General features: G+C 36.0%; 4 protein-coding genes across 5 annotated transcripts; 2 read left to right on the top strand and 2 right to left on the bottom strand.

Annotated features, from left to right (window-relative positions):
• Window positions 1-313: 313 nt before the first annotated feature.
• LOC9314166 (cytochrome P450 94B3) lies at window positions 314-2,034 on the bottom strand. Its single transcript, XM_002876329.2, has 2 exons — window positions 1,544-2,034; window positions 314-1,474 (listed from the first exon to the last, which is right to left on the bottom strand). Exons 1-2 carry the CDS (start codon window positions 1,999-2,001, stop codon window positions 433-435), a joined length of 1,500 nt encoding a protein of 499 aa, XP_002876375.1. The 5' UTR covers window positions 2,002-2,034; the 3' UTR covers window positions 314-432.
• Window positions 2,035-6,927: 4,893 nt separating this feature from the next.
• On the top strand, window positions 6,928-9,145 carry LOC9314165 (WAT1-related protein At3g56620). Its single transcript, XM_021024582.1, has 7 exons — window positions 6,928-7,243; window positions 7,351-7,413; window positions 7,501-7,617; window positions 7,750-7,975; window positions 8,227-8,385; window positions 8,477-8,628; window positions 8,728-9,145. Exons 1-7 carry the CDS (start codon window positions 7,056-7,058, stop codon window positions 8,945-8,947), a joined length of 1,125 nt encoding a protein of 374 aa, XP_020880241.1. The 5' UTR covers window positions 6,928-7,055; the 3' UTR covers window positions 8,948-9,145.
• An 83-nt stretch (window positions 9,146-9,228) lies between these two features.
• On the top strand, window positions 9,229-9,948 carry LOC9312443. The gene has a single exon (XM_021024583.1). The coding sequence runs from the start codon at window positions 9,551-9,553 to the stop codon at window positions 9,908-9,910; it is 360 nt and encodes a 119-aa protein (XP_020880242.1). The 5' UTR covers window positions 9,229-9,550; the 3' UTR covers window positions 9,911-9,948.
• Window positions 9,949-10,545: 597 nt separating this feature from the next.
• Window positions 10,546-13,304, bottom strand: LOC9312442 (phosphatidylinositol 4-kinase gamma 8). Of its 2 annotated transcripts, none has more exons than XM_002876328.2 (3): window positions 12,803-13,304; window positions 12,623-12,665; window positions 10,546-12,540 (listed from the first exon to the last, which is right to left on the bottom strand). In XM_002876328.2, exon 3 carries the CDS (start codon window positions 12,372-12,374, stop codon window positions 10,767-10,769), a length of 1,608 nt encoding a protein of 535 aa, XP_002876374.1. In that variant the 5' UTR covers window positions 12,375-12,540; window positions 12,623-12,665; window positions 12,803-13,304; the 3' UTR covers window positions 10,546-10,766. The 2 variants fall into 2 exon arrangements, with proteins under 2 accessions (XP_002876374.1, XP_020880239.1); XM_021024580.1 differs by having other exon boundaries at window positions 12,839-13,304.
• Between the last annotated feature and the right edge of the window lie 64 nt (window positions 13,305-13,368).

Genomic DNA, 13,368 nt, shown 5'->3' with positions numbered 1-13,368 from the left:
AAATATTTTTCTTTGAGTTTAACGGTCCTCTGTTTTCGGTTAAGCAAATTTTGATAGCTCTGCTAGGATATTGATTATGCCAATATCTGAGGAGATAGAGCCGAAGGGATACCAATTATGTTAGCCAATATATACAGATGCGAGGTAAGCTTTTTGAAGATCCAAGATCGCAAGGTTTGTGCAAGGATTAAACCAAGATTTGCCCTAGATTTTGTCAAAAAGAAAGCTCACAACTCTCACGAATGCACACAAAAATGCAACTACTAAAAGTTGAAATGTAAATTTGACCAACCATTGTTGGTCACACTTCTCCTACGTCAAACCAAGATTGTATGTATTTCGATAATCCACTAAAAACGTGTCTGTTACAGTAAAATATGGACGCTCAAAGATATGAGACGAGCAAACAAGGTTGCTTCTATAACAAGTAACTCAAGATCTCTCTTGTACCCTCGCAAACAAACCTCCTCTGATTCTAAGTGTCACCGACAATAGAATCTCAGGACGCTCCTTCTTCCCCGGAACCTCAACCACAAACCGCTCTAAAACCGCGGCGACTATTGATTTCATCTGAATATAAGCCATCTCCTTCCCTAAACACATCCTTGGTCCTGCGTGAAACGCAGGAAACTTATAAGGATTCTCACCTCTAAAACCACCATTTGTTTCATCAATCCACCTCTCAGGATCAAACCGATCACAATCTTTCCCCCAAATACTCTCCATCCTTCCCATTGCATACGCGTTATAGCTTATCCCCCAAGATTTCCCTATAAATGTCCCATCAGGCAAAACATTGTCCTCAGCACAACTCATTGTGTCCACTGGCACTGGCGGATACAATCTTAAAGATTCAGTTATCGCCGCGTGCAGATAATTCATCAGTTTAAGATCTTCAAACCCGTAAAATTCCCCGATTCGCTTCCCTGTTTGTGCTCGAATCGAGTTTAGCTCTTGTAGAATCTTGTTTTCCACCTCTGGATGCATAGAGAGTAACCAAAAGAACCAGCTCAAAGCAGAGGAAGTCGTGTCTCGTCCCGCGAGAATGAAACTTATGACAATGTCACGAAGTATCTCCGGCGAATTCATCTCCTCCTTGCTAATAAACCGAGAAAGCAAATCTTCCTTCTGGTCACTTAATCTTCCTTGATCAATCCTGTTACGCACGATCTCGTCTGCGAATTTATGAACGGTCAAGATTGATTCTCTCAGAACTTTCTCTGATCCAATGTTAAGTTTCTTTTTAATCTTCCATGAATACGAAACCACAGACTGAAACCGTTGCGATATGATCGTCGCCGCCGTTTCAAAGGCCTGCATGAAGTTTACACCGGCGGCTCCGTCGTCACCGAGACAAGCTGAATCGACGTTGAAGGCTAATTTGCAGATGTTATCAAACGCGAATCGCTCCAATATGTCTTGAAGATCTATCAATTTTCCGGTGGTTGCAGCTTCTGCTAACACCGGAACAAGCCTGGAAGAAGAAAATCTCAGTAACAAAATCTGTAATGAAATTGAAATTGAGAGTGAAATTGAATTATACCTGGTGTTGATTTCGACGGTGACGTTGCTCATAACAAAGTCACGGAGAGATTTAGTACTGAATTCATAACTCGCCGTCTTCCTCTGTTTCCACCACATCTCACCGTCGGAGTTAAAAATCCCGCGGCCGAGAAAATCCTCAAGAATCGAGATAAACCGTTCACCTTTAGGGAAACTTTCGAATTTCGTCTTGAGCATGTACTCGACGTTAGCTGGATTCGCCGTCATGACAAACTGTTGCTTCCCCGGTCGCCGGAAAATCGCCGTTTGGGTTGGACATCGAGACAGAGTCTCCACCGTCCAGTCGAGGAATCGGTGACGGTTATTCACTAGACCAGGTAAGCTTCCGACGATCGGATACGACTTGAAACCAAATTCTGAAGAAGAATTCTTGGGGAAGAAGATGAAGAAGATGAAGATAGGGAAACAGAGGAGGAAGATAAAGATGAAAAGCTCCATTTTTTTATCTTCTTCTTCGTCGCACTGAAGAGTTCTTTTAGTGGTAGGTATTCCGGTACGGTCTAAACCATACCGTGAACCGAACCAGTGACATTGAATATCGAATTAAATTGAACGAAAAAAAAAAAAAAGGTAACCCAAAACGCAGTTCACATCAACTTGTGGGTTCCTACAAGGCCCAAAATAGCCGGTTTATTAGGGTTACAAGTCTAGATAACTTAAAATCCAAGCAAGACTTAAGCCCACACAAATTTTGTGTTTCTACTATACATAAACGATGCCGTTCAGAATTGGACGTTCATATAAGGCATATAAATCAGGTTAAAAATCTAAAGATGTATAAGTGAGTCTACAAAAATTCCGACATCTCTAGCGTGAGCGGCTCAACAAGTTTTGAACCCTTAATTACGGTAGCGTTATACGCGAGATTATACTTTGATCGGACAATGTAAAATCTTTTGATTTGAATACTAATTAACTTGTCTATCATTCCTTGTTTTTTTAACTCTACTATAACAAAAGATATACTTCAATTATTTGAAAGATAAACTCGAAGATTGCCCAAATTATTGGACATTTTTCTCTCAAAAAAACATTATTGAGCACTTACAAAAGAGTCCGACGTTTATGCTATTCTCAGATAATTGTGTTTTTAAAAGGTTTCTTTGACCAAAACACTTTTTCATTGATCATCTGCAGTAGTAAAGAAATTGATGTTACAACCACGAAATGGACAAATTGGTTTCCATAATACATTTTTTTATGAAGAATGGAGATTTTGCTTTTTATCATCAAGTGTTTTCTTAACACACGCATGAATCTTTGTATTCAATCATCTCATAACCTTTACGTTACATGTCAATATCTTAATACACCTCCATTGGATATTTATCTTTTGAGAAAGAGTAGTATCCATTAGATATTTCATTAGAGTCATAGATAATTCCAACATCAGAACTAAATTTGACGATCCATTCTCATAACTCATCTGTAAAGAGATTCATATAACTTTGATCTATAGAGTGTGAGACCGGTTTTCTTATTTTGTTTAAACCCAGTGGTGCATAAAATGTTTTGACCACTAGACGTAAATGTTTTCTGAAGATCCCATTATATAAATAGAGATATGAATGTATTGGAGTTGAGATGATGCACTAGAGCTTGTCATAGATACAAACAAATATCAAAGATCTAACATATCTTCAATTCCTTTTCTTCAAAAGATTAATATTATATTATGAAAAAGATGAAGAAAAAGTGCGTGAACATACACCTTTTTCTATAATATGGGACTGTGTTTGCTACCGATCGAAACGTTACACAATTAAAAAATTTAAAGCTAGAAGTTGTTATATGTCTTATTACCAATTAAAAAGGAAAAGAGATAAGAAAAAGAAGAATAATATTTTCTCAGAGAAAAGAGAAAAGAGCAAAGACGACGAGAAAGAAGGGTGCACCGTTGTTGCTTTGCTTGCAAAAAAGTAGAAATCAAAACTTTTGATGATATAAATGCTGATGAATTGTCATCTATGATTGATCTACGTGCATTGTATTAGTATGTATCAGTCAAACTTCATTATTTATAAAAGCAATTCTCTTTTTGAACACTTTTGTAAAACTAAAATACTTGTTTCTTTTTTACTTCCTTTTTTTTGGTGAAACCAATTTATATGCATATTAATTTAAAGTTAGAATCTCATGTTTGAGCTTAATCTTTGACCATCAAATCATCAACAGTTAGTGTTACGATACTTTGAGCAGTTTCCTAAACTAATTATTTGGTATGATCATTCATTACAAAATCGATAGCTTTCTTATTGCATCTACTATATTGGATATCCAACAAACACGAAACCAAACAAAATTGGATTGTTTCAGTTAATTTCACTTCGGTTTGAATGTTTCAACAAACGATCTAACAAAAAAAAAAAACAAGTATATGTATTAGTTTACAATATATTAAGCTGAATCATATCAAAACAATTCAAATTTCCAGCTACTTAAACTAACGAGCATGCATATATTTGGTACAAAGATGTCTCTATTGGCTCTTCAATTGTATTTTAGCCAATACGAATGTTCCTACTATTTAGCCATTACATATATAATTTCTTATCAAGAAATATATGTAACGTGAACGTACAACATTGTGAACCGTTTCTTGAATATTTTCTTCGATTGTTACTATCTTTAAGCGGAGGAAAAGACAAACAAAAGAGAGTTGCAGAAGCAATAGAGGCCCATTTCGCTTTTCCACCTCCCATAATTTTATATCGTCTTCTGTTCATTTAGTAAATGATATTTACGTACTCCAAAGTTTTGGCCGGTGGGATCTAAACTTTTTTTTGAAAGATGGAATCTAATTTATTTTATTTTTTCTCCATATCTTTTGCAAGCCTTTATCTCGTCAATTTTTAAAACTTTGACACGAGAAAATCGTGTTTACATATATAATATTTCTATAAAATACTACTACAAAATAGGAGAATGACACAGGAAAAAAGTTAAAAAAAAAAAAAAAACGCAAACCAATAAGAGTCAGCTAGTTAAGTTTTGGTTAGGAATTTTTTGTTTTGTTTTGTAATTATGTTTTTTCTTTTCAAATATATAGAAATCAAATTAGTTGCTATTGGCAGGATCCTCAAGACTACAAGAACATCAGACGCATTGACGGCAGAGGGATTGAACCATCTTCATACCCTCCGAATTAGCTTGGTCTCGAGGTTTTTAACATATTATCATGGAGGGAGATTGTCAAGAACTGCATAATATCTTAAAACAAGGAAGCTTACTCAACTACTCTCAATTCTATATGAATTTCCTCTTCGATGTATAAATTTTGCTCATTATGTAGAATAGAATCATATAGGTTTGTTTTTTATAGACTAAGGTCTAAAATTAATACATTAAAATGAAAGAAACAAAATGAAGAGGGGGACAATGAAATGTAGCATACTAGTTAATTTGCAGTTAGTGTTGTCGATGTATATCACACACTAGTGTTCAAATCCACATAATGCATATTGAGAAGAAAAAAAACAGGAGAAAGAAAGAAGGTTAGTAGTTTAATTTTATTAAAATCATGGTTTATTAACAAAAAAAATTAATATGCACAAAAATAAAAGTAAAATGTTAAAATGTCAATGATAAAATATACTTAAAAATGAAATTTATATCTGATGAATGAGATAGAGTGGGCTTACACCAGCTTAATTAAGGAAATAATTCTCCATCAAATTGTGAAGTTATTTGTTTGAATATCATTAAGCTAATTAAGTGGTAAGTAATTGGAGTACATATACCCTTTTTCTTGTACATGACCTCTTACATTGAGATCATGCATGATCTCAATGTAAGAGGTCATACTGTGTACTTTAATTTGAACATGTTTAACATTTTATGAATTATGGATTAAAAATCAGTTGTGTATGTGTTAAATTTCAACCACGAAGCCATTAAATAAGAAACTTGGGTCCAAAATGTGAGTGGGTAGAGAGATAAATTTGCAAATGCTGGAATATGATTAGATGCCCATTTGGATTTGTTTGCCTCTTTGTTTCCATTTCTCGTTGGTAACCAAAAACGCACCCACATTCTTCATCCCACTTTATCCTTCTTGTCTCTCTAATTTTTTACTAATCAAATCCAATTATATAATCGAGAATTTAGCAACTCCATATATATCCATGTTTTATTCCCATGGGGTGATTTATAAATCTATGCATGTGATCCATGAGTTTGGAAGCATAAAATCCCAAAATCTTTAAGCCAGAATATATTCGAATCGATCAGATATGTCGAAGCATTTGGAACAGTTACGTTGACACATACACCACGACTGATACAAATAATAAAATATTATATTCATTGTTATTATTTAAGTTTACAAATATTTACTAGTGGTACATCGTAGATGGCGTCTAAATTGATTTTTATATATTTACTGGTAAATCAAATTTAAGTACTAATAATATTCACTGGTAAATTAAATAGATTAGAAGAGATGAGTTTTGCAAAAAAAATCTTCCCTAACTTTGTCAAGTATCCAATAGTCTCACAAAAAGTGAAAGTAATGCATATTTTAGAGAAGGTAAATGGATCATGCCCAACTTGACATTTTTTTTTTTTAAGTAATGAAGCACTTACTTGCAACATAACGAAGCACCCTGATTTTCATAAGAAAACCATATTGCAATAATTAATCACTGAGAGTTGCTGATCTTTTTAAGTTCTTTGGTGTTCTCTGTTGCTGTATATTGTTGCATCAGCATTTCACAGGAAAGATTTTAATTAGGATCAAATTCCTATATATGGGATATGGTTACCGCCTCTGCCCCCACCAACAATATCAAATCCACTCTCGTAATTAAGCATTTTTGCAACAAATTACAGACATTATTTCATCTACGGGTCCCACAGCAACGTAAGCCTGGGTCCCACTTTATTTCTGCTGCCACTTGTAATTCACTCCGTCCACTTGTTTTTTTTTTTTTTTTTTTGCTTTCCCTAAAAATCAAAATCAATCGTCACACTTACAATGATCGTGTGTGTGTGTTCAGGTTCACTGATCGATCATTTTCGTATCCATTTTTATCGGTTTTGTTTTGAATTTTCATAATATGTATATATTAAAACAAATGTTAAAATTGTGTTTGCACTCAATTTATAGGGTTTTTGGTTTACTATTATTCTGTATAGCAATTGTTATTAAATTATTATCCAGATTTGATATAATTATTCCGCTGTTGAGAATAATTTGGTACAAGCCGGAAAAAAAATGAAGAGAATTCCAACGGAATGATAAATGCCAACGTCACTAAAAAAGGAAATAGATAAATAATTAATTATTTTCAGGAAAAAAAAAACAAAAGCTCATTCGAACTCATCCGGAATATAATGCTCTATATAAATAGAAAGAACCTCTCTCACCAATTTGTTCGTAGGAAGAGCACAAGCCTCCAGAAGTGCGTGTTCCTTCTCTGTTCCTAATTCCTTCCTCTTATATAAAATTTTGTATCCTCCATACATATACAACAAGGAGAGAAACTTTTGACATGGGGTTAAAGATGTCAGATTCAGCCAAACCCTACTTTGCAATGATTTGTCTTCAATTCGGATACGCCGGCATGAACCTCGTGACTAAGGTTGTGCTAGACCGCGGCATGAGCCATTACGTCCTTGTTGCTTATCGTAACGCCTTTGCCACGGCCGCAATCGCACCTTTTGCTCTACTCTCCGAGAGGTAGCATATTATTATGTAGAAATGTAGAAAGTTCGATTGATTCTCGTCGGATATATGTATACAAACATTTGAATAAGAAGTCAATATTGATTACTTGGGTGTTGTAGGAAAGTGAGGCCGAAGATGACATTTCCAATATTCATGCAAATTTTTGCTCTAGCTCTTCTAGGGTTAGTCTTCTTAAAACTTGAATCATCTTTCAAAAACGTTCACTTGATGTGTATATGAATTTATTACTGGCAAATTATTTACCACAGGCCTTTGATCGATCAAAACTTATATTACGCGGGTCTCAAACTTACTTCACCAACTTTTGCCGGCGCCGTCACCAATATCGTTCCTGCTTTGACCTATATCATTTCCATAATTTGCAGGTACCTAAATTTAAAGCATAACTTTATTATTAGTTATCTATAATGGTAGCTAAATACAATATAGGTTAATTCTTACAAAATGTTACGTTGATGATTATTTGTGATTTAAATGTTTTGGTGAAAAAAATAAAGGATGGAGAAGGTGGAGATAAGAAAAGTAAGATTCCAAGCAAAAGTGGTGGGGACTTTAGTGATAGTGGTTGGAGCCATGTTGATGATTTTATTCAAAATTCCTTTCATCAACTTTCTCCGATCTCACCTCACCGGCGATTCTTCGCCGGCCGGTGAGGATTACCTCAAAGCCACCGTCTTCCTCCTCATCGCCTCATTTTCTTGGGCTTCCTTTTTCGTTCTTCAGGTACTTGAATTAGATTTCTTGGGATGACACACCGAAATCGAAAAATATTGTTGATTAAATACAAGTTTTATAATACATCTTTAAATTCTTACACCAACTGATCTCTTAACTCTTGAAAACCTTTTTAAAAGTATCTTTATCTACGGATTAATATACATCTGGACTAGTGATCATATAGTATACTATATCATATCTAAATTAAAAAGTAGTCTTCTAACGAATTAAGACAATATATTTCATTGTTTCTTTAGGCGGCTACGTTGAAGAGATACTCATCTCACCTTTCATTATCGACCATGGTGTGTTTCATGGGCACGTTACAGTCCACAGCCTTAACGTTTGTGATGGAGCCAAACCTTTCTGCATGGAACATTGGCTTTGACATGAACCTTCTCGCCTCTGCTTACGCGGTTTGTCCTTCTTCCTGATTATATAACTTATGTTATATATGGAACCATGGAATTTTATAATTAATCTGATGTTGTATATATACTTTTATAGGGCATAATGTCCTCGAGCATAGCGTACTACGTTCAGGGAATGATGACGAAGCAAAAGAGTGTTGTCTTTGTTACTGCTTTTAACCCTCTTGTTGTCATAATCGGATCCATCATTGGCTTCCTCATCCTCGGCCAAAATTTATACCTTGGCGGGTAAGCAACCACTAGATTTTTACGTGGTTAGATCACATGGCTCGATTCATCATCATGTTTCTAAACTACTATTTTTGTTTATCCAACTCTGAAATTTAGGGTTCTTGGAATGGCGATATTACTGGTGGGAGTTTGCGCGGTTCTATGGGGAAAGGAAGGAGATGAAGAAGAGAACATTGAGGAGAAATATCTAGAAGTTGTTAAGTGTTGCAACCGCTGCGATATCAAGGTTGTCTCGATGATGCCACGAATTGATGAGGAAGTAGACGTTGAAATGCAATCTGCAGGGACAGCTAAAGTGGCGGTGGGTTTCTCGTAACCTCGTGTGTAGAAAAAGATGTTCACGAGCTTAATTAGATCCTTTGAAGTCTTCTTTTTTTTTTTTTTTAATTTTAGATAGAGGAGCAACTTTTTCTTTGTTGTATATCATTGCTCCAACTTTTTCTTTTTTTAGGTTTTGTTGTATAATCTTCATTAGAAGGGTAATTATTATTATTGAATAAATGTTCCAAATCCCTTTGACCATTTATTAGAATAGTAATCAAGCTCAAGTATGTTGTAATTGACCATTTAATCCCCTAATTAATCAACTTGACTTAGGTTTGTAGATAGATTTAGTCTGACAAATTAAGCCCTTTCTGTATACTTTGAAAAAAATCAGAATCAAGTCTGATATGGGCCTGAACATAGCCCATTAAAATTCGAATGTGTTACTTCTTTCTTACACAAACGAAATAAGTAGGCGTTTTGCAAATCAAACGCGTAACTGCAAGTAAACGCCTCATTAATCTCAATATATATGAAACATACTTTTGATCACTAAATTCTCAAATTGTTACAAGTATCTTCATATAAATATACTCTCGGGATAATAATAAAAAGCAATTCAACAAATTCACATTACAAAAAGAAAAAATACATCATGTCCCTCAAAGCAACTACCGTCACCAAATCCATGTTTGTAGCCTTATTCACAATTATCGCCATGGCTGCATTGGCATCTGCAGCGACCAGTTTGGTTCAGTCTCCAGAATCAGACCACTTGGTTAACAAATGTATGGCTAAGTTATCTTCAAGGTGTGCGATGTATGTCACTGCCGAAGTACTGTATAGCCATGGTCCGTTGAAACAACACGGATGTTGTCTAGAAGTTTATCACATGGGACGTGTTTGTCTTAACATCGTGACCAAACATGTAATCCAGACGTTTTTGCCCAAGCTTCGAAAACAAGACTCTCTAGAGAAAAGCACACAAATATGGTATCTTTGTGTTCCGGTTTAACTTTGTCTTGGATATCAGTTATTTTTTTCATGCACGGAGATTCAAAATAAATCCAAATTAAGGCTTTCTAGGTACGTATATTGGTAAATTTATCTTATACTATATTTTTCTTTCATTGTATCAAATATTTTTAGTCGCTTATACTTAAAATTGAAATAAAGTTGGGCCAAACACAATGTGATCTTGTGTCGTCTGCTCATTGATATGAGTCTGGACAAAATTTATGATGATGGTTTGATTATTTAAAGATTCAAGTCGCAAGAATCAAGAACACTGATGTGAACACTATAATGGAAATCAAGGAGCCAAATGTCTTAATTAGAGGTTTTTATTTTAAAATGGCCTAATTAATTAGAGGTTTTTATAGCAACCAAATCGATTCCTCTGTTCTCTCCCAAATCGCTAGAGTTACTATGTCATGAGAAATTACAGGTCGAGGAATGATCTCCGAGTACGTACTGATCAAGTGCTCTTCATCAAATTTTAGTTTGGTATTGCTCTCTTAGTATCAAGAAAATTAATTTATTTGAAGGTTTTTTTGGTTCTTTTGTGATTGGGATGCATTCCAAGAAGGTGCAATGTGATCATAGAAACCGAGAGAACTTACATAGAACAAGATAATCACATGAGATCAGTTACACCAATCATTCTCTTGTAGATATTTATGATACTTAGTGTTTTAGCAAATAGCAATGAAGTGATACATCATATAATAAAGAAATCTGCAGAAAGAAGAAGCTAACAAGTAATTTGGATTGGACGGCCTTAGCTTGCTCGTCTCATATTCCATTTGCTTTCTATGTATCTTAACCTTGCGAGATTTCATCTCTCTCTCTCTTCTTTTAGTATTGTTTCATTAGAATTTGCAGGAAGATCCAAATCTTGGCTTTGGCCCCTTGCTTGTTGAGCCTTCAAGTGCTTCTGGCAAAAGCATCTGGAAACTATGCAAGAACATCTCCCATTCATCTCCACTCATGTCCCCAAAATGAACACCTTCTTTCTCATCATAATTCACACATATCGGGTGACTCTTGCTCCTCACGATACTCCGATCTCTCCTGTCCTCTTCTCTGTTAGTGTCACATGTAGTAATCCACTGGTTTGGTGGACACCGCATGAGAGCGGATAGATTCGCAGCAATGGATGGAACTCTTGTAAATAAAGGCACTTGTAACATATCTGGAAGCTCTTTGCATTCAACTTCATCGTCAAACTGAAAAATTCCACACTCTAGTTCTGCTTCTACTTCATTCCATTCACTACTATAATCATCATCGTCAGTTCCACTAACCGCGCTTGCTTTTGCTTTGTTGCAAATAATCTCCAACACACTAGTACTCTCTTCCCCTCTGCAGATGTCCCGAGTCATCTTCTCTCCTATCTCTGCAAGACTAAGCCCTGCACCAGCAGCTTGTTTCAAGAATATCGTGCAGACGATGAGAACCCGTAGGGAAGATTCCTGTATTGAGCCTAGTTCGGTTCTCAAAAGCTCTGCGTCTTTGAAAGGGTCCAAGTTTGATATATACTGAAGCTCAGTGTCGGTGAATGGCACCGAAGCTTGAGGCCAGTTAAGCCATTCGAAATAAGGATCGTCAAGGCATTCGGGTAGGCAAAGACCATGATCTATAGGCACGAGCTCAGCGGCTCCAACTCCATTATAACAAGTACTCTCATCTTGGTCATGTATCTTCTTCACCAACATGTTTCCAGCGTGTCTGTCAAGGTTCAAGACTCTCACATCAAGTATGCCAATCCTATGGACAGATCCAACCGTGAAGCTTCCTGATCCAAGCTCTCCTGCATCAAAGTCATGACCCACAAATCGTTGCAAAGAAGCAACTTTACAGGCGGCGTGATCACTATCACTGATATGGAACGGAACATGCGAGATTCTGACCAATGCAGTTGGTGGAACCCCGGAAAAGCCTTGGTGGTCTAAAAGGTAAGCAGCCAATTCACGGATTCCGCTTTCACCAACGCGGATTGACCGTTTCATCCCTGGTTGTCCTAGCGTCAATCCACCAGATCCTTTAGGATTGTTAAAAGCTAAAGGCTCTTCATCTACTGGCTTTGCAACCGCAATGTTGTGACCATTTCCGGTTTGCAAGAGATAAGCACCTCCTAAACCACTTGGTAAAAGCAAAGGCTGAGCTCCAGAAACCATAGCTATGGTTACTTCAGCTACAAGGGCGCGTACAGTGGGGACTCTTTGACCACCGAGAATCTCAATGCGCGGAGCAGTAGAGCCATCTAGATTACTACCGGATATGGAGAAGCATGGAGTAGATACACTTCGGTGGTTCAAGGAATGTGAAGAAGCAGGGATATTGGTTTGTTTAGTGTTGAAACCAAGAAAGTTAAAGTCGAGGTTGGTTAACGATTGGAGTCTGCATCTTTGTGAAGATCGGCTAAACTGCGCAAGCTGGTCGGTTAGTGGATCGAAAGCCACGGACATACAGTTCATGCCAAACTTTTTTTTTTTTTTGGCTGATCAGATTAATGGCGGCAACTCTTCTTCGATGAATTCGTCAATCATTTAAAAGACAAATCACCGCCAGGACAGCAAGCAAATCGGATTTGATGATACACGGGGATCTGATGGTGTTCTTTGAATCCATTAGTATTAGTACCTACAATTTTGTAGTTCATGAACATAGGAAACTGTTGTTGTTCAAAACATGTATGTAAGTCTATGGAACGCGAATGGGAGACCTTATAATCCCTCACTCCTCCAATTGTGAATCGCCGCAAGTTTCTGCAAGTTCAAAGCAATATTACATTTACATAACATTTATCAAGAGAACCCTAAGAATCAAGAACAATTCCTTGAAGAACAAGTCATTAAATCTGGAAAAATCTTGGATATTTTTGAGCTGGTTGATATGAATTTACCTGAAACGGATAAAAAGAAGAGGAATATGAACGTACCCTGACTATAAGTGAAGTCATTCAGGGAAAGACGAAAGAAAGATTGAACATAAAGGGGAGCGTCAGAGAACCGACACTGTCACCGGAAAAAAAAAAAAGAACTCTTTTTTCTTCTGGGACTCCCCTGTCCCAGACTTCTTCTTTCTCTTTTTTTTTTTTTTTTTTTTTTTTCTTTACAAATTTAGGTTTTTTTTCTCTTTTTTTTTGTTCCTCTTTCCTCCAAATTTATTAGGTGCTATAAATGTTTTGTTCTTATCTACGTTTTGTGATTTTCCCGCTTTTGTAGGAGAGAAAACCATAATGAAATTTGCCATTAATAGACATAATTTGCAACTGTTGTTGTCATCATCATCACAAATTAAAGAAACAGTTTTAGTTTTAGCAGAATCTCAACTCTTAATGGATGCTCTAATAAGAGAGCTAGAAAATAATCATTTTTTCTAATTTACATACTGAATTAATCATTTTTAGCTAAAGAATAATCTTTTTTGGTCTATATATGAAAGTTTTATAATGAAACCCTAGCAAGA

The sequence above is a fragment of the Arabidopsis lyrata genome, assembly GCF_000004255.2.
Source record: "Arabidopsis lyrata subsp. lyrata unplaced genomic scaffold ARALYscaffold_5, whole genome shotgun sequence".
Classification (NCBI taxonomy): Eukaryota; Viridiplantae; Streptophyta; class Magnoliopsida; order Brassicales; family Brassicaceae; genus Arabidopsis; species Arabidopsis lyrata.
Note: the sequence above shows the minus strand (reverse complement) of the source record. Positions and strands in the feature narration are given on the sequence as shown.

What these genes read in the sequence shown, in the direction of transcription:
- LOC9314166 (XM_002876329.2), bottom strand. Translation starts at nt 2,001, where the DNA reads ATGGAGCTTTTCATCTTTATCTTCCTCCTCTGTTTCCCTATCTTCATC. An exon ending in ACCGTCGAAATCAACACCAG is followed by an intron (nt 1,475 to 1,543) that starts GTATAATTCAAT and finishes TTCTTCTTCCAG; the next exon opens with GCTTGTTCCGGTGTTAGCAG.
- LOC9314165 (XM_021024582.1), top strand. Translation starts at nt 7,056, where the DNA reads ATGGGGTTAAAGATGTCAGATTCAGCCAAACCCTACTTTGCAATGATT. An exon ending in TTTGCTCTAGCTCTTCTAGG is followed by an intron (nt 7,414 to 7,500) that starts GTTAGTCTTCTT and finishes TATTTACCACAG; the next exon opens with GCCTTTGATCGATCAAAACT. An exon ending in ATCATTTCCATAATTTGCAG is followed by an intron (nt 7,618 to 7,749) that starts GTACCTAAATTT and finishes AAAAAAATAAAG; the next exon opens with GATGGAGAAGGTGGAGATAA.
- LOC9312443 (XM_021024583.1), top strand. Translation starts at nt 9,551, where the DNA reads ATGTCCCTCAAAGCAACTACCGTCACCAAATCCATGTTTGTAGCCTTA.
- LOC9312442 (XM_002876328.2), bottom strand. Translation starts at nt 12,374, where the DNA reads ATGAACTGTATGTCCGTGGCTTTCGATCCACTAACCGACCAGCTTGCG.